This window comes from Marmota flaviventris, chromosome 1 (genome assembly GCF_047511675.1).
Source record: "Marmota flaviventris isolate mMarFla1 chromosome 1, mMarFla1.hap1, whole genome shotgun sequence".
Classification (NCBI taxonomy): Eukaryota; Metazoa; Chordata; class Mammalia; order Rodentia; family Sciuridae; genus Marmota; species Marmota flaviventris.
In genome coordinates this window covers 115953918-115973065 of record NC_092498.1, presented here as the reverse complement: position 1 = coordinate 115973065, position 19148 = coordinate 115953918, and the positions used below count along the sequence as shown (strand labels likewise).

The 19148-nt window shown below is 60.3% G+C and overlaps 1 protein-coding gene across 1 annotated transcript; it reads left to right on the top strand.

Annotated features, from left to right (window-relative positions):
- Nucleotides 1–324: 324 nt before the first annotated feature.
- Nucleotides 325–12224, top strand: Asphd2 (aspartate beta-hydroxylase domain containing 2). The gene is made up of 4 exons (XM_027955871.2): nucleotides 325–383; nucleotides 3771–4879; nucleotides 9613–9726; nucleotides 10560–12224. The coding sequence occupies exons 2-4, from the start codon at nucleotides 3997–3999 to the stop codon at nucleotides 10667–10669; spliced, it is 1107 nt and encodes a 368-aa protein (XP_027811672.1). The 5' UTR covers nucleotides 325–383; nucleotides 3771–3996; the 3' UTR covers nucleotides 10670–12224.
- The last annotated feature ends 6924 nt before the right edge of the window (nucleotides 12225–19148 follow it).

Sequence of the window (19148 nt, the reverse complement as noted above, 5' to 3'; positions counted from 1 at the left end):
GCCTGGGCAAGCAGCGCGGCTGGGTGTGCAGGGGAAGGACCCTCCGGGGAAGCCCGGGCGCCCGGGGCGCGGCGCGGCAGGTGCACGTGCCGGGGTCCCGGCCCCGCCTGCCCCGCCCGCGCCCCTCCCCGCGGCCCGCCGCGCGCGGCATTGTGGGAGTTGTGGTCCTCGCGGCCCCGCGGAGCGCAGCGCGGCGTCGGCACCGGCGGGGGCACCGGCTCTGCTCGGCTCGGCTCGGCTGGGCTCCGGCGGCGTGGGCCGGGCAGCTGCCGGGCGGTGGCCCCGCGGCGCGGGCAGGGGGTGTCCGCGTGTCAGCGCCCTCGGGCTGCCGCGTTGTTGCCTGTGCCAGCAGCCGCCCCCGCCGCCCGCGCGCCCAGGCGCAGGTAAGCGGCGTCTCCGGGGCTGCGGGGCGGGAGGGCGGCGCGGCCCGGCCGACCCCGGGTCGGGGCTTGGAGGCGCGGGCCGGGCGGTCAGACTCGCGGTCTCCGCGCTTGGCGCTGCCGCCGAGGATGCTCCCGGACGTCTCGCCCGCATCCCGGCTCGGCCCAGGGGCCCTGCGGCCAGCGCTCGCTACGTGCCGAGCCGCCGCCGTGACGGGGATCGCGGCCGACAGGGCATCACCCTCCTCCTCCTCCTCCCCCTCCCCCTCCCCCTCCCCTCCTCCTCCCCGCCTGGTCGCAGTCCCCTCCCCCATCTCCCTCCTCCCCCGGGAACCCCGGCTCCTCGCCTCCTCTCCGCCTCTCCCAGCCCTCAGCATCACCCGCTTCCCACATTCCCCGTGGTGACCCACCTCCCCTGTCCCATTAGCTGTCAGGCGCCATAAACCTCCTGCCCTCATCGCAGCCGATCGCCCACTTTTCCTGGCAATACTAACCTTCCCCGTCCCATCCCCCTCACCCCTGACTTCCTGGTGGTCACCATCTGCGTTAACTCATCCTGTGCCTGCCCCTCTTTCCCACTCTCCAGGCCAGTGGGTGCTGAGAACGCTGGCCCAGAGAGTGCGGGAGGGAAGAGCCCCACGGGGAGAGCTGGCCCCAGCGCAGCAGTCTGGCTCCGGAGTGGAGTGGCGAGGGTTGCATGCATCACACTCCTGGCCCAGCGCTGGGCTGCTCCTTTCTGGGTGTCCAGGGTGGCCTGGTCCTGAGGTGACCAGAAGCTCTTGAACACTGGGCAGCCCCTTGAACTGGCCATTTAAACTGGGGTAGCTGGGTCAGGCAGGGTCTGCAGGCGTTCATCCTGTCAGAAGTTACATCTGATTGGGCTTGAATTTGAACCCTATTCCCCAGAGCCAACTGACATTTAAGGTCTGAGTTTGCATGTTATTAAAGTGTGGAGCCCTGAGATGTTTCCATCCGTGGTGGGGACAGAAATGAAACATGCAAATGAACAGATGTGGGTAGAAGGCTGGAAGTTACTGTTGTCCCTGAGAGAAGGAGCTGTGTGCTCCTGTGGCGGTGGTGGCTGTCGCTGGGGGGTTGAATGTTTGGAGCAATTCATAAGAAACGACCACGTTTGAGGGTTTCTTTTAGTGTCACGGATAGGCTGTGGGCTTGTACATCCACCTCTGGTCGCCAGACTATTTTGGCTAAAAGTGATTGGCAGGTATAGAAAGTCCAAACTTCAGCTCTCAGGTTCATGGCCTCCTGAGGAGGGTCTGAAGCTGGGATTCAGGGCCTCGGGTCTTCACAGCTGTTGGTTGGCTGCTGCTTGGAGAGGGAGCATGGCTGACAGATGAGGCTTCCCGGAGGAGGGGGGAGGAGCAGCTGGGTGGCCAGTGGCGAGGTCCCTCATCATCTGCCCAGTTCTCTGTGTCTGCATTTTGTGGACTTGAACTTGAGTGATTCGCAGGGCTGCTGGGAACTAACACTTAACAGGTGTGTTAAATTATCGCCATCTCACTCTTAGAGCATCGAGGAAGAAACTGCTCCTGAGAGACAGAGTTTGAGAATTCCAATTAGGATATCAGCACAGTGGTTGGGGGAATCCTTTCCCTAAAAGCACTAGTTCTCTCCCTCCTGACAGCTTCACGCTGAATTTCAGGAATCCCGGGGTTCTGCCTGGGATGGCTGGAAACAAGACACCTTTCTTTAATCTGGGTTGAGAGGAAGGAGCTGCTGGTCTAGGAGAAGACAAGAGGGATGAGTCTCCAATAGTGGGACCCAGCCCTTCCCTGTTCTGCATCCGAGGAGCAATTGGGACCATGTTGGGGGGAGGGTAGCTTCTAACCTCCCCACACTGGTATTTTTCCTAGAAACATAAAAAAATTCCCATGAATATTCAGAGTGTGTTTTTGACTTACTAAACATCATAGTCAAGTGATTCTTTATTCAACCAAAACTGGGAAGAAGCCAGTAGGCAGTTAATGAGCACCTAAGGTTTCCCTTAGCAAGCCTGGGGACAGAAAAATCACTTGCGATTTGGGTCTGAAGAGCGCCGGGGGTTCACATTGAGCTGTTGGGATCCAGTGGAGTCCACCTTTCACCACCCTCCTCTGGTTGGCTGGCCAGCCCTAGGGGGTGCCGCCCCTCCTGGCAGTCACCAGCACTTATTGGGTGTTCCCAGCGACACAGTCATAAGTACTTTGTGTGCACCTTCATCCAGAGAGAGGAATGTGAGCCCCATTTGTTGGTTACAGAAGCTGAGACTTGGCGAGGGCCGTGACCTGCCTAGGGTTGGCATCGACACTTGACCCTGCCCGTCTCCAGTTTGGGCTCATAACTTCTCTGCTGAGCAGCAAAAGTTATCCAGGCCAAGTGTGTCCCCAGGGAAAGGGGAGGGTCACATCTCCCCATTTGTTCAGCTGTCTTCCTATATTCCCAGGAGAGAAGGGGAAAACACTAAGTGACGTCCCCAGGTGAGGAGAGGTAGAGGCTTGTTGAGGAACAGAGCGCTGCTGTTCCCAGCTGCTCAGAAAAAGCGAGGCAGAGAAAGGGATTCGCAGACACGCAGCCCAGGTCTGAGAGGGTCGCGCCGCTGGGCACCGGGGCCGTGATCCTGCCCTTGGGTTTCTGGATAACCGTGGTGTTGGCCACTGGCCCAACTGTAGGCAGGATGAGTGGCAAACCACAGCTTCCTGTTTGGGAAAGTGCAGGAAACTGAGTCACAGGCCTGGAGGGCTCCTACTTCCACGCCACCCCATTGCTCACTGACCATGTGGGTGAGCTCGAGCCTTGTCTCCAAGCTGGAAAGCAGAAGAAGCCCCGTGTCGGCCTCAGTTGTGACCCCGGGGCACCCACTTCCTTTCCCAAGTCGGTATTAGCCGAACCCTGGACTGAGGGCAGCCAGATTCAGTAAGAATGGTGATGTGCTTGGGAAGAGAAAGGCTAACCACTCAGACAGACCCTTTGTCATTGAGGAGGTACTTTTGAAACCAGCTTCCTTTTCCCTTAAAGGCAGTAATGAAAGGGGAATAAAAGAAGTAAGATGGACACACGTAGGCTTAGAAGGCACATGGAGTTTGTATCCAGGCTGTGGCTGTGTGACTTGGGTGAGCTGTTTGACCTCTCTGGGCCTCAGTTTTCTCATCTCTAAAATGGGGACAGTAGCACCTCCTAGGGTGTCACAGAGTTACCAAGCCATCCCTGATGGATGTAGAGGAGCAACGGCTGGTCTTTTGGGAAATGGGGGGGTGCGGGTAAAATGAGGGTAGGGTATACAAGACTGCCAAGTGTCCCCTACCATCAGGGGCCTTACAAAATGACCCAGAGCTTTACACTTGAAGAGTCTTTAATGTTTAACATTTATGCTGTGTTCTCTTTCTTTCATTCCAGGTTTGGATTTTAGAAAAAAAGTCTTCTGGCAGAGACCTGGAGCTTGCTAGTGTGATGTAGACCACCTCCTGCCACCCTGCTGCAGTGACTTTCGCTGGGAGTGGAGTGGCAGGTCCAGCTGGCCAGCCTCAGCATTCATCGATGTCACCCGTGGCAGGCTGCGAGGAACAGTGGCGGCCATGCCCTCCTCAGCCCCAGCGGCTCCTTCTCGCCCACGCTAATCTGCATGGTGTGGGTGCCCCTGGGACCCCAGAGGACTGAACGTCTGATCTGGCTTCACACCCCCAGTAACAAGTCCCCCAAGATGTCGCTCGAGTGGCTGGTAGCCTGGGGCTGGTCACTGGACGGCCTCAGGGACTGCGTGGCCACCGGCATCCAATCGGTGCGGGACTGCGACAGCACGGCCGTGGTCACCGTGGCCTGCCTGCTGGTCCTGTTCGTGTGGTACTGTTACCACGTGGGCAGGGAGCAGCCCCGGCCCTACGTGTCGGTGAACGCGCTCATGCAGGGCGCCGAGGCGCACGGGCTGCAGAATGGCTTCGCCTACTGCCAGGCGCCCGAGTGCGTGCGCTGCACCCACGAGGGCCTCAACCAGAAGCTCTACCACAACCTGCAGGAGTACGCCAAGCGCTACTCGTGGTCCGGCATGGGCCGCATCCACAAGGGCATCCGCGAGCAGGGCCGCTACCTCAGCAGCCGGCCCTCCATCCAGAAGCCCGAGGTCTTCTTCCTGCCCGACCTGCCCACCTCGCCCTACTTCTCCCGGGACGCGCAGAAGCACGACGTGGAGCTGCTCGAGCGGAACTTCCAGACCGTCCTGTGCGAGTTCGAGGCCCTCTACAAGGCCTTCTCGAACTGCAGCCTCCCGCAGGGCTGGAAGCTCAACAGCACCCCCAGCGGGGAGTGGCTCACCTTTTACTTGGTCAATCAGGGGGTTTGCGTCCCCAGGAACTGCAGGAAGTGCCCACGGACGTACCGCTTGCTCGGAAGCCTTCGGACCTGTATTGGGAACAATGTTTTTGGAAATGCGTGCATCTCCGTGCTGAGCCCCGGGACTGTGATCACGGAGCACTACGGACCCACGAACATCCGCATCCGGTGCCACTTAGGTAGGTGGCGGGGACAGGGGTCCGCGGCGTGCACGCGTGTAGTACCGCGCCTCTGCCGTCGGAGAAAGGAAACACCGTAAGAGCTCAGAGAGCCAGACGTGTGTTCGGTTCGCGGTGCTTTTACCAGAGGTGGATGATCTTGTGTTAGTAGTTGGGACAGCACCAGCTGAGTCCTGGAAGGAATTTGACGTCACTGTGAACCTAGGGTTTTGTTCTTGGTTTTTTTTGGCGGGGGGCGGTAGGGAGGATTGAGCCTAGAGGTGCTTAACCACTGAGCCGCATCCCCACCCCTTTTTAATTTTTGAGACAGGGTCTCTAAGTTGCTTAGGGCCTTGCTAGTTGCTAAGGCTGGTTTTGAAATTGTGATCCTCCTGTCTCAGCCTCCCATGTGGCTGGGATTACAGGTGTGTAAAGCTGCACCGGGTCTAGTATAAACCTAATTATTATTATTATTTATGGTTCTGGAAGTGGACTCAGGGCCTCAGATATGCTTAACACACACTCTAACATATGCCCTAAGCCAATGTCTGAGGGGCGCTCTGGCCAGAACTTTTTGCAGTGAGGAAAACGTTCTCCATCTTCATTGTCCAATACTAGGTCCTAACCACCTTCGCCCCAAGTGCTTGAACACGGCTGGAGTAACCGAAAGGTTCAATTTTTAATTTTTTTTGGTTTTGAGGTTCTGGGAACTGAACCAAGGGTGCTCTACCACTAAGCCACACCCTCATCCCTTTTTATTTTTTATTTTGAGTCAGGGTCTTGCTAAGTTGCTGAGGCTGACCTTGAACCTGCGATCCTCCTGCCCCAGCCCCCCCCCCCCCCCCCCCCGCCGAGTGGCTGGGATTGCAGGTGTGCATCACCATGCCTGGCTTGATTTCAGTTTTAATGGCCACATTTGGCCAGTGGCTACTGTCTCAGCCAACATAGCTCTAGAGCCAAAAGCTGTCATAAAGACCCTTGAGGTTCCTAGTGGCTTTAAGAGCCCGTGAAAGGTACGTTGGTGCTTCCTGATCATCAAGGAGGATGTGAGGCCTGGTGGGGAGTCCTGGGAGGTGGAAGTGTGTGTGTTCAGCAGTGGGGCAGGGTCTGGGGCAGGCCACCTGCACTGCGGCCGTCCCATGAGCTGGCTGCATATTGCACCTCTCTGAGCCTCGGCTTCCTCAGGTAGAAAGTGGAGGTCAAATGACGGTTCTCTGCAGAGCCAGCCTGACGCCCGGCCAGGGATGTGTATCACAGAGCCTCTGCCATCAAGGCAGGCCTAACCACAGCTTGGTGAGCGGGGGTCTCAGTCCCCAGGATGCCATGTTCCCGGTGGACTGTGACAGAGGCTGGCTCTGGGGCCATGGATCAGTTGCTAGCCTCCCAGGCTGGAGCAAGCCGAGATGGACAGCAGTAGCTTTAGGAAGGGACCACATGGCTTGGGCTTCAGAGGGGACAAGGAAAAGAGGAGTGGGGTTTCCTGAGTGTGCTCTGCAGGGGACCACGCTGGAGCTGCCTTGGGGAACCCCCTGCAGCAGCCCTACTTCCCCACCCATGGGTGGGCACTCACTCTAGAAGACGCTGCTCCTAAACTCCAGAGAAGAAAGGTCTAGACAGAGCCCTGGACGTGGTGGGGATTTCAAGAGCCAGGGCCGGGCAGGGGAGCTCCTGAGCCATTCTCAAGTCACGGTCAGCTGTGAGACTGGGTCTTCTTGGGCCCCAGAATCCCCCCTGCAAAATGGAGAAGTTGGACTTACCTCCCAGGATGGCCGAGAGGATTGAAGGAGTGACATCCTGCTTGGTCACTGGGACGGTGCCTGGCACACGTGGCTAAATGCTAGGTGGTAGCCGTCATGGTCAACCTGGTGTTGGAGGGTGTGAGAAGTGACCTGCAAGACGTGGTCACTGCCCTTGGGACATGGCTGATGAATGGCTTAGGGAACAAGCAGATATGAACCCAGGCCTGGCCCCCTTCCCGGTGCCCTTGGGCAGGCCCGGGGCTGAGCCTGTTGGCCCTCTGTGCTGGGCGGAGCCACCTCCCTTCAGGGCTACCCTAGAGCAGCGGGCACACACCTTGGCAGGAGGGGCCAGGCAGGTCATCTGTGTGGCATGACGCTAAGCCAAGGGACGACGTGGTCAGTGAACCACTGGGCAGGGCTCCAGGCGCTCCGAGCTGAGCTGGCGCTGCAGACAGGCTCTGGGCAGGCGCGGGGTGGGGGGGACCTGACCCAAGGGCGGAGGGGGCCTGCCAGGCGGAGTGCGGGCGCAACCCTCCCTGGGGCTCGGGTCGCCATGGCCAGGTGAGCGGTGGGCCAGGCAGCCAGAGGCCTCAGGCCAGCTGGGCATCGGGCTGTTGAGGGGTGCTGGGGATGGGACCCAGGGCCGCGGGGGGAAGGGCAGGCAGAGGCGCTGCGGGCAGATGTGATAAAGTGCCAGGCTGATGCCGCCACCAGGGACGGGTAGCAAAGAAGTCCCCATCACCACCGCCCCACCCCCGTGTACCAGCGCCTCCCCGCCCCGCACAGTGGACATCAGTGTAGAACAGGACCTCAGGCCCTGGCATGGCCCTCCTGGGCCCAGCTAGTACTTGCAACAAAAGGGGGTCCTCCTGTCCCCGCACAAGATGTGGCTGGGTCCCCAGGGCCAAGGCCACCTCCACGGCCAGGTTCCTCCGCGTGCTTCTCACGCAACCAGGCCCACGTTGAAGTGCACCCCGTGACCTTGTGTGTTGGCCGAGCGGGTCCCCTCCTGCGGGTCCCCTCCTGCGGCCACACCTGTGCCCACTGTCCCAGCTGAAGGGAAGGAAGCACGCAGTCCTGGGCCTCTGCTCCCTCCCCCGCCTCCTCGTCCCTGTCCCTCCACACCAGGGAGCCTCCAGCTGTCCCACGGTGCTCTGTGGAGTGCTGGGCCCTGCCGTGAGCTCCCTCTGGGCTGTCGCTCCATGCTGACCACTCCGGGCCCGCCGTCACCCCTTGTGGGGCAGGCTGTGACAGGCCCCTGTACTGATGCCCACTCAGGGAGCAGCTCTAGACCCCGACTCACCAGGCAGATGTCCAAAAGTCACATGAGAAGACCAGAGTGTGCACAGCCACCCCGGGCACAGGGAGGCCCTCGCTGTCACTGTGGGTGTGGACGGTGCCCAGCCATCCAGCGGAAGGGCCAGAGTCCCAGCCTGTGTTTCCTGCCCCCTCCCAGTTGCTGGCCACCAGCCCCCTGAAGCAGGGGCTGCTGTGGGGACAGTCCCCCGGTGTCTCCCTGCTTCCGTCAGGGTTGGTGGGACAAAGGAGCAAACTCTAGGCCACCGAGGATCCTGGGACGGGCGGGACTGTCCAAGGCCATGCGGGGCCCGTCTGTCCCCCAAGGGCCTCCCAAATGCTCTGGGGGGAGTCTTCCTCGTTTGTGCCCCCCAGGCTGGTTGATGGGCGGAGGGCAGGAGGCCGGGCTGCGCCAGGCTGGAGCAGAAGGCAGGGAGTGAGGACAGGGAAGGCCGCGGTCAGCCAGCCAGCCGCACCCGCTGCCCCGACGCAGCAGCAGTGAGTCCTGGAGGGGCCCAGGGAGAGGGGAGCCTCCTTCCGAACCCCTGGGTGGACTGGCCCTGCAGAGAGTTCCCTCGTCCCAAAGCCTTCGCAAGCAGCAGAGTGACCCCAGCTGAGCCGCTGAGCACCGTCCGGAGACAGAGTGTTGGCAGTTTGAACATGGAGACCACAGCCGTGAGCAGAGACCTCCGTGTAGCTGCTCGTGACCTGTGACTGTCGTCTTATCAAAGTGTCCAGTAGCTACTCTTCTTGGGTTCAAAACAGATCGGCCCCAGCAAGGGCCAAATAGTGACTTTTCAGCAGATCCAGTCACCGCTCCGTTACTCCCAGAGTGATACGGTGGTCTCTGCGCAGTGTTTATGTGGCACAGACCTGCGCAGTGACCTTCAGTTACTGGTGACAAGGTTGCATAGCAGCCTTGGAAGGTACATATACTAATGTCCCCTTTTCACAGATGAGGATGGTGAGGCTCAGAGAGGTTGAGTGGCTGGCCCAGAGTCACACAGCACAGACAGGTCTCAGCTCATCATCTGTCCCATGTCGTCTGTCCTTCCTACACCTCCATGTGGTCTCCTCCAAGAGCCATCCACTTTGGCTTAAAGAGTACATAAAAATATTCCAGTTGCCAGAGAGAAAGAGAGAGTGTTTTTGTCATAAGGACCCTGGATCCAGAGGGCATGCTGACTTGCTCAGGGTCACCCTTAGCCCAGTGCATCACTGAAGACAGATGGAGCCACCACTGACCCGCCCCCTCTCAGGGCTTCCTCCCAAGCCCTTCCAGGCTGACCCACGCCCTGAGGAAGCCATCAGGCAGCTGAGACAGTGCCTTTCTCTGTGGCTGCCGAGATGGTGGCAGCAGCCAAGTGTCTCTGCTGAGGCTGGGAATGGGGACGTGAAGGCCAGCGGTGTCCCCAAGGGATGGCCCTGGCTCGGCCTCACCGATGTCTCCAGCACCTGGCTCCTTGTGAGGGTGCCCACCCGTGCCCTCCTGAGGCCCACCACTTCCTTAGGGTGGCCTCCGGGTTGCAGGAGGAGGCCAGGAACCACACAGAGCCTCCACCCTGGGCCTCAGAATGGGTTAGAAGGTGGAATTCAAAGAGGCGAGCCCCTCGTAGGCCGTAGGCGGTTCGTTGCAACTAGAAAGCCCAGGGGACAGGACTGTGGTGACAGCTGTGGACGGTGGTCTGGCTGGCTTTCACTCTCTGTTTTCCCCACAAGGGCTCAAGACTCCGAGTGGCTGTGAGCTGGTGGTGGGGGGCGAGCCCCAGTGCTGGGCCGAGGGCCGCTGCCTGCTCTTCGACGACTCCTTCCTGCACACCGCGTTCCACGAAGGTGGGTCCCCCCACGTCGTCGTTTTGTTTTTAACAGATTTTATTTTTTTGCCGCGTGCATGGGAAGCGTCCCTGGATCTCAGAAGGCGGCAGGTCCCTCTCCCTGTGGTCACTGTAAGTGGAAGACCTTCAGCTTGTATTTCCTTAGATTTCTTTTTTCTTTCTTCCTTTCAGTCATTTGCCTCTGAGATTCCTTTCTGGCCACCTAGTGCGTCCCTCGGGCTCCGTGACCAGAAAATGGTACCAGGGATTGAACTCAGGGCCCTCGACCACAGAGCCCCAGCCCCAGCCCTGTTCTGTGTTTTATTTAGAGACAGGGTCTCACTGAGTTGCTTAGGGCCTCCCTTTTGCTGAGGCCGGCTTTGAACTCGCGATCCTCCTGCCTCAGCCTCCTGAACCACTGTGACAGGCAGGCACCAGAGCGCCCTAAGTTTTCGGTTTCCAGAAGAAAACTGAGCAGAAAGTACCAAACATGCTCCTTCGCATCCCGGCCCCCAGCTGCCCACAGCCACAGCGTCCCCAGCAGATCTGGACGCGTTATTACCTAAGTCCGAGCTCAGGTCTGGGCTTGCTCTCGGTGTGGCTTTGGACAGAGGGGACAGTGTTGTAGCCAGTGGTTCCACTGCTTAAGAACAGCGCCTGTCCCCGCCTGGCCAGCTGCCCTGCAGTCCACCTGCTCAGAGCCTCGTGAGCCTGAGGATCAGAGGAGGGAGGTGTTGTGAGCCAGGCCAGGGACAGCACAGGTCCCCAGCCCAGAGCATGCAGGGTCAGGTCCTGCCACACCTGGGTCCTGGCCACGGGCCACCAACCTCTCCTTTGTCCCCCTCCCCACAGGGTCGGCAGAGGATGGCCCCCGGGTGGTCTTCATGGTGGACTTGTGGCATCCGAACGTGGCGGCGGCCGAGCGGCAGGCCCTTGACTTCATCTTTGCTCCTGGGCGATGAGGACACTTCCCCGCTGGAGCGGCCAGGGGGGCCGGGGCACACCTGGGCGGACCCGGGACAGTGCGCCTGCCCGGCCACAGGCCACGCTCAGCACCTGCCTCCCGGGAAGCGCCCTGGGATCTTGGAGGGCGCGGTCCCTCTGCCGCGTGGTCACTGTAAATGGAGCCCTGCAGCTTGTGTTTCCTTAGGTTTCTTTTCTCCTCCTTCCTTCCAATTGTCGCTTCTGAGATTCCTTTCTGGCCAGCTAGCGTGTCCCCTGGGCCCGTGACCAGGGACGCGGTGCCTCTTTGAGTCCGTCTGTCGCGTCGCCCCTTGGTTTCTTCATGTTTTCAAACAGAGTAACCAAACGGCCACCGTCCGGCTGTCGGACACGAAGCTGCTCGTGGTCACCTCTAGGCAAAGCAGACGCCTGCCAGCCAGCCAGCCACGTGGCCCCTTTGCTGGCACACGGAGGATCCTTCGGCCGCCCAGGGCAGGAGACAGTCTGAGGTCTCCGCTCCTGGCTGGCTCTAGTGGCAGGGAGCGGGCCTGCAGATCTCCCCAGGGGTGGCGTCCAGGGTCGGGGAACTGTGGCCACTGTCCTCTTGCCCAAAGCCGTCAGTTCCCTGCAGGGACCGGCCCTCCACTGGTGGCTTCCTCCAGAGCCAAGGCCAGGGTCCTCCAGAGCCGGGCCGGGCTCCCGGGCCAGCAGCGGCCACTCACCTCACTGCCCACAGACGCCCACTGCCAGGCCAGGCCGGGCACAGCCCCTCAGCGTCTGGAGTCCGGGGTGGTCCAGGGCAGGGCCAGGCTGCCTGGGGGGGAGGCTCGCCACCCGACTCCCAGCAGGGCTGTCCCCGAGGATGGCAGTGCCAGCTCTGACCAAAGCGTCCCTTTTGACCTGGAGTCTGTTCCCGTGATTTTCTCCCTCTTTGTTCGTGAAGGTTCCAGCGGCCGCGGGGGGCCGCTGTGTGCCTTGCCGTCCCGCGAGGCTGCGCGCCCAACAAAGGTGACCGGGGCCAGCGTGGGTGAGGGCGCAGGGAGGCCTGCAGACCCCAATACCCAGGGCCACTGCACCAACTGGGTGGCCTCCTGTGAAGACATGTCCGCCCGTAGGAGAGGCCCCGGTGAAACAGCTTCCCTTAGCTGAGAGCCGAGGGGAGCCACACGAGAGGGACCTTGTGGGGATAATGTCCCGGGGCAGTGGAGGTCCACGCAGCACAGCAGCAGGATGGGGCACACGGCTCTGGCGCGGGGCCTGTTGGTGTCCTAATATGAACCGAGGTCCCCAGGAGGGGCCCTGTGCGAGAAGCCGGGATCTGAAGTGCCGGGTGTCACTGGCTGTGTGTGAAGAGGACACGTCTGTGGCGGGCGAGGGGAACACAGGAGGCAGGGTTGTCACCTGGAATCCCCGTGCCCGTCACGTGTCTCGTCAGAGAATCGCCGAGGTGCATGACCCCACACGAGCCGACCTTTCTGCTCCAGTTTACAAACCAACAGCCACACGGACACCTGGCTGCCCGGCCCCCTGTCATGGTTGGGGACAGAGATAAATAAAGGATCTTGCTGAAAACCAGAGTGACGTGGTGATGTCGTCTGTGGGGAGGAAGAGGAGGTTGGCGTGAGCCCAAGGGATGGGTGCCCCGGGAATTTGTGCCCCTGGTTATTGAATCATGTCACAGAGGTGGGGGGACTGCCCCAGCGGGCGGACAGAGTGGCCGAAGCAACGGTCCTTCCAAGATCAGGGGTGGGGAAGCCCATCTCCAGAACGCCAAGAGCGACAGCTGTCACCTGGGCAGGGCACAGGGACGCTGGCTTCAGCCCAGCTGGGCATCAGGGCTGGGTGGCAGGAGGCACTCCCTGTCACCTGGCAAGTCACTTAACCCAGTCTGCCCCCTGGAGAGACAGTACCTGCCCTTAAAGGGCCAGCACTGGTTCCTCCCTGCAGTACCAAGGACACCTGGTAGAGAAATAGCCCGTGTGTCCTAAAGCAGGCAGCAGGGACTGGTGGGCAGGAGCCCCGGGAGCTGCCCGACCACCAGGTGTTCCGCACTCAAGCCCAGCTCCAGCCACAAGAGTCCCTGGGTGCCACAGCAAGCAGAAGGGAGGTGTGCCCGCCACCTGGGGCCCTGGTGCTCGCACCTCCCATGTGTGTGCAGCCAGTTGCAGCTGCTAAGGTGACCTCCGTGTTTTGTGGGGACACCGGGGTGGGGAGGGGGCCTGGCTGCCCCTGCAGAGGGGACCCCACCTCCCAGGACAGCAGCAGCCTGGGAACGCCCTTCAGACCCTGCGGTCGGGCAGGACCAGCCCCTTGTCCACGCAAGGTCACCGAGGCCCCCCGACCCAGTGGGCCCTGAACTCTTCTCCCAGAGGTGCCTGTTTGTCATTCCCCAGAGTCACCTACATCCTCCGTGTTTGGTGCCGCTGAGCAGACTAATGGCATCGAGTGCCTACAACATGGAGCAGGGGAGAGGCAGGGTGGCCCTGTGGCCTGGCTCTGGACACTGCTGCACAGGAAGCCACCGGGAGCTTTGAGACACACTGGTGCCCCCCACCGCCCCGCGTGCCAGGGCACCTTCCCTGGGGGGGATACCAGGGATTGAAACTAGGGGCCTCTTCAGGGTGGCCCCCGCAGCAGGCTGCCCTGTGACTCGTTTCCTGTCGTGTTCTAACGTGCAGCTGGGGCTGAGGGGCTCTGCTCTGAGGGGCCAGGATGGGAAGGTCTTGGAAACAAGCTGGCTGGAGAGCGGCATCGGCTCTGTCCCCATGTGGCCCTGGGCACCTGAACCCAGCTTCTAAAGGGACAGCTGTGTTTTTTTTGAGGGGGAGGATACCAGGAATTGAACTCAGGGGCACTCGACCGCTGAGCCCCACCCCCAGCCCTATTTTGTATTTAGAGACAGGGTCTCACTGAGTTGCTGAGGGCCTCACCATGGCTGAGGCTGGTTTGAACTCTTGATCCTCCTGCCTCAGCCTCCTGAGCCGCTGGGATGGCAGGCGTGCGCCACCACACCTGGCTCCCTTTTTATTCTTAAGCCAAGCTTGAGTTATGGTTCCTATCCGTAGCCACCAAGACGTCCTCCTCCACTGCACGCCTCGTCTGTGGGGCCTGGCGCCTGCTCTCAGAGGCGCAGCGTGAGAACAACGATCAGGCAGGTTCTGGGAGGACGGGAGTGGCTGCACGTGTGTGTGTTAGACACAAAGAGGAAGAGCCCAAGCCAAGTCCAAAGTGCTGTCCTCAGGACCATCTCGCCCGCTCTGCAGCCTTCCCTAACATTGGCCTCCTCGCTGACTTGCTGACAGATGTAAATGCAGGAACAGGACAGAATAAGGCCACGCGTTACAGAGGTGCTGACAGAAGGCATGACAACCCCCAAGCAGACTATGGCATTAGGTGGCAGGAGAGGAGGATTGGGGACTTCTGCCTCCTTCCCAGGTGTCCTATCGGTCCTCTTCCCTGCCTCCCCGCCCTGCCTCCTGCTCCCCACGCCCCGTATTTGAACCACCCCAGGTTCATAGAGTGCTTTCTCCAAGCACAGAGAGCACGCCCCATGAGGGTCCTTCTGCATCGTGCCATTAGATCCTTGTGGCCCGGACAGGGACAGTCACACACCCTTAACACACGAGGAAGCCAGGCTCAGCGTGAGCAGTCACTGTGAACAGGGCCCTGTGGCCGGCAGAAGCTGGAATGAGAAGCCAGTGATCCAAGCCTCTGTCCACAGGTTCCTTGTCAGATTCAACCGACCTGGGTCAAAACTATTCTGGAAAAAAATTGTACTGACTTCTTGTCATTGTTTAAACAACACAGGCCACAACCATTCACCCACCATTGACACTGCGTTAGTTGTTGTAAGTTAGAGATGGCTTGAAGCACACAGGGGGCTGTGTGACCCCTGTGCCAGAAGTGACTTGCATGTCCCTGGGTTTTGGTATCCACTGGGGTCTTGGAACCAGTTACCCGTGGAGACTGAGAGAGGGCTGCACACCAGGTTCTGGACGTCTGCCTGACACTGGGTGGGGGCGGTGGTCTGCCTTCTCAGGACACTCCTGACACTCCTCTGCTGAGGGTCCACAAGAAACCAAGCCCCTTGTTTTATCAAAGAGGACACCAAGGGTCAGAGAAATAAAGTGACCGACCCTGATTTCCACGGCAGTAAGGTGCGGAGCTGTGATTTGGACCCAGCTCTGGGACACCAAAGCCTGCGTGCTCCAGGAGGGACAGCCCCTGGCAGCAGCTCTGCAGACCTCGAGTGAAGGAAGCGCCTCCAATCTGTACCTGCCACCTGCCCACAGGGCTCTGGCCAGGACCCAGGCCTTTGCCTGGGAGTGCTCCTCCCAGCCACCAGGACGGCGGGACAGGGGGGAAGGGCTGCCTCTCGCCCTGCTTCTCTCTCAGGAGCCAGCGTCCCTTCTGCTGAAACCACACCAAGCCACCCCTGCTTAAAGTCTCCTCCTGGCCCAGACCTTGCAGGCCTGCATGGCCCTTCGTGGGGGCCACCTCTCCCACTCCCCGCACTGCCCTCTGGAAGGACAGGGTGCCTGGAATCACCAGCACCAGTACTGCATTTGCAGGCGGGTGTATTAGTTTCCTTGGCTGCTGTAACAAATGATCTCAGTATCTTAAAGCAAACGAGATTCATTGTCACGGTTCTGGAGGCTGGACATCCAAGATCGGTCTCACTGGACCTCATTCCACGTGTTCATAGTCACATATCCACCCTCTGCGGGCTCCAGGGTCCATTCCTTACCTTTCCCAGCCTCCAGTGGCTGTGGGCTTCCTGCCAACCTCCACCAAGAGAAACACCAGCGAGGGTGACTTCAACAAGGATCCCAGTCTCGCTGGGCACCACGGTGCACACCTGTAATCCCAGCAGCTTGGGAGGTTGAGGCAGAAGGATAAATTTTGAGGCCAGCCTCACAACTTAGCGAGGCCCTAAGGAACTTGCTGAAACCCTGTCTCTAAATAAAAAGTAAAAAGGGCCGGGGATGTGGCTCAGGGGTCAAGCACTCCTGGGTTCAATCCTGGTACAAACAAACAAACAAACAAAAAATCCCAGTCTCCTTTAGCTACCACACTGTCACTGTCTGTCACTGTGGTGGTGGCAGGAGCACTGGATGCCTAGATGCTTCCTCCGGGGGAAGAGGCAGCTTGACTAGGTGCCAGTGTTTCCCTAGGGAACAAAGGGCCTTTCCCAGTGGGAATCCGAGGCCACTATTAATCTCTCCCAGGAACTTGAGTCCCACAGTGCACAAGGGCAGGAACCCTGCAGGGACTGACCCCAACAGAGCCTCCTGCTCCCTCCCCTCCCATGGCTTCTGCAGGCTATACAGCAGCATTCTAGATTGTGAGGCCAGCAAAGCCAGCGTGGACCGTCCCACACAGGCCACCTGCCCCGCTACCACGGGAGGGAGGGCGGACGGGCGGGCGGTGCTCCTGCTGCAGGAACATGCTGTGTGGCCCCCGGGGCCTCTGCTCAGGGGCGTCTCACTCATTTTGAGGGCGAGGGCCTGTGGCTGTCGCTCAGAGCCCCAGATGCCTGATACATTGGACAGGAAGCTGGGGGTTGGACATTCTTTTTCCTGCCACTTCTAAGCCACTGTTACCTAGCCTTGGCGATAACGCTGCAGCTCCCTGACCTCTGGGGCTCTGGGCACAGGGCAGAGGCTCCGTGGCTGCCTGTGCTGGGACCTCAACCCCAGGAGGGTGGGCTGCAGGGGCCTCTCCATACCCACAGGCCGCCTGCCTGAGGCTCTGTTGGCAACGGGGAGACAAAGGGTTACCACACAGGAGGCACCGTGGGCCCGTCTCATACTGTGGGCTTGACACCTGGGGGCCACTCCCAGGCTACTAAATCAGCACTGGTGTGAGGGGGTGCCCTTCCTTCCTGCTCCCACCCTTCCAGAAGGGGCACCCTAGGACCAGGGAAGGATTCTCCCCCAGCATCCCTTTGCCACGCCAGCCTGGCCCAGGGCTCCCGGCAGGCCGCAGGCACCTGTCCCCAAGAAGCTGGGCATGGCAGGCCCAGTTAACTGGCAGCAGGAGACAGCTGGGCCTCTGGGAGCCACCCTGGGAGGAAGCCCACTCTGAGGAGGGTGGTGAGTGGAAAGCCACCAGGCAGGTCCCAGAGGGAGGCAAGGGGGACCAGCTGGCCATCTGTCAGGGACCTGTGGAAGACGGGCGAGCTCACAATTTGTGGCTGTCCAGCCCGGGTCTGCGAGGAGGAACCGCAGGTAGCTGGGATCCCAACTGAAGCTCTGAGCCCAGGGTGATGAGCAGCGTGGCTAGGGGGCGGGGGGCGGTCCCTGCCCTACAACTGGAACCTGGACAGGTGTGTGGAGACAGGTGTGCATGAGTGTCCTTGTCCTGCTGTGCCACGTTACAACAGGGGCTTCAAGGGCCTGTATTACCCCTCCATTTCTGTGGGTCGGGACAGTGACTGGGTTGGCATTCTGGGGGCTGCACGGGGCTGGAGGATGTGCTTGCGGCAGGCTCACGGGGCAGCTGGCCCACTCAGGCACAGGCCTGCCTCAGGACAGCCCAGGGGGGCCTCTGCGGTCCTCGCACTTCAGCACACCCTTTGTGGTCAGGACTCAGCTTTGGGGTGGGCCTTCACGGGAAGCCCTGGCTGCCTGCTGTCCTGCTTTCTAAGAAACAGATGCATTTTGTATCCAAAGCAGCCTGTGGAATTGGGTGAGAAGGGAGGTTTGTGAAGTTAAGACTGGGACCCTGGGCTGGCTGGGTGGCTGGGTGGCTGACATTCAGCCCCGGGCAAGGGGTTGCCAAGGACATTCTTAGGAAGCACGGCTTGCTTGGAGGCCATGAGATGGCTCTGGACTCTGACTTGCGCCAGTAACACTGTAACAGGTTGTGATTTCACCAAGTTCGAGACTGGGGACTTCCAAGTTCCAGAGGCTCCATTAGCAAAAGGAAGAGCAAGGCTGCTCCTGAGCGCCCCCGCCAGGAAAGGCAGGAAGTGCAGCCAAGTTTGCTGTGGGGCGTGCCCGAGGGGCCAGCATGGAAACAGGAGTGAAACCCCAGCAGAGGACAGTGCGAGTTTATCCTAGTTTGAGGCAGGAGCCTCCTCCACCACCTGCAGTGGCAGGAGGGACCCTAGGGAGAGGAGGTGATGTGGGCCTAAGGAGCTGGCACTCACAGGCGCAGAGGCCGCAGCTCCTCCCAGGCAGAGGGCTGGTCCCTGCGCGTGGCTCCTTTCCTGGCCACAAGGATCGCAGGGAAGGAAAAGCACGGGCACAGCAGAGACCACGGCTGCCCCTGTGCTCACGGCGCGGCCACCTGTGGATTCAACCACACATCAAAGTCACCTGGGGAAACAGTTCTGTCCACACTGAGCAAGGGCTGGCCCTCCTCGTCGTCAGTCCCTCACTACGCAGGGTGACGGTGTCCTCAGCACTCTGGCAGGTTTGTGAGAACCCCAGAGGTGACCAGAGCACGCAGGAGGACGCGCATGGGTCGTAAGGGACTCGGTGTCCTAGGACTGGAGCATGATGGGGGCTCTGGGAGTCACGCCGACACCGGGGGGTGCCGTGTGCATACACCTCACATGAACATGGTGGAGCTCACCTGAACTGCCACTAGAAATGTCACTCTTCAGCCACTGACAACTCTTTGACATGTGTTTTATTTTTAGCCCTTGGAAACTTGTTTCAAGAAATGACAACAGGTCATTGACGCCATTACTCCCAACGTGACTTGCTCCACCAGGAGCAAGGTGGTCTCAGCACAGGGCACACAGCCAGGGAGCAGCGGGGCTGGGATCAGCGCCAGGTGTGTGTGATCAGGCCCCTACAGGAGTCCTAAGGGCATCTCGGTGTTTCCAGCAAACCTGGACAGAGAGCTCTGACCCGTGTCCTGGACCCCAGCGCCTGACCACCTTGCAGGGGCTCTGCCAGGGGAAGGTCCACTCTCCCCCTCACAGCTGCTGGGAACTTGGTCTTGCTTTGCCCCGAGGGTCATGGGAACTCCCGTTGGGGACACCAACGGAAGGAAGCAGCCACAGAGCTGCTCCTGACCAAGGCAGCAAGGTTGGTCCTGCTGTCCCTGCCCTTCCTCCTCCACCGTGTATGTTCTGAAGCCACCTGCAGTCGGGGCTCCTCTGGCACCGTCAGACTGAGGACCAGCGCAGGGCTTTGCGCAGCCCCCTCCAGGGAGCCCTCCCCCCTGTAGCCCCTCCCTGGAGGAGGGCGAGACCTGAGAAATGAGGAGGGACAACTGGTAACAGACCCCCCCCACTCATCGGGACACCTCACCCTGCCCACCTTGTGATGGGGTTGAACAAACACCCTGGACTGGGGACAATTAGGTTCTAGAATACAATGCCAACTCAGACTGCAGCACCCTTCAGGCTGGGATGAACAGTGGCAGGGACATCAGAAGCCTCCACCCAGGGTGACAGGGAAACAACCAACCCTGAGCTTCTTTGGTACAAGGACCTAGCAGCCGTCCTGGCCCCGCATGGCCAAAGAGGGCGCTTACCAAACT

Bases quoted from the DNA above. Each gene is read 5' to 3' on its own strand.
- Asphd2 (XM_027955871.2), top strand. From the start codon at position 3,997: ATGGTGTGGGTGCCCCTGGGACCCCAGAGGACTGAACGTCTGATCTGG. The intron at 4,880-9,612 runs GTAGGTGGCGGG...TTTCCCCACAAG, and splicing joins CCGCATCCGGTGCCACTTAG to GGCTCAAGACTCCGAGTGGC. The intron at 9,727-10,559 runs GTGGGTCCCCCC...CCCTCCCCACAG, and splicing joins GCACACCGCGTTCCACGAAG to GGTCGGCAGAGGATGGCCCC.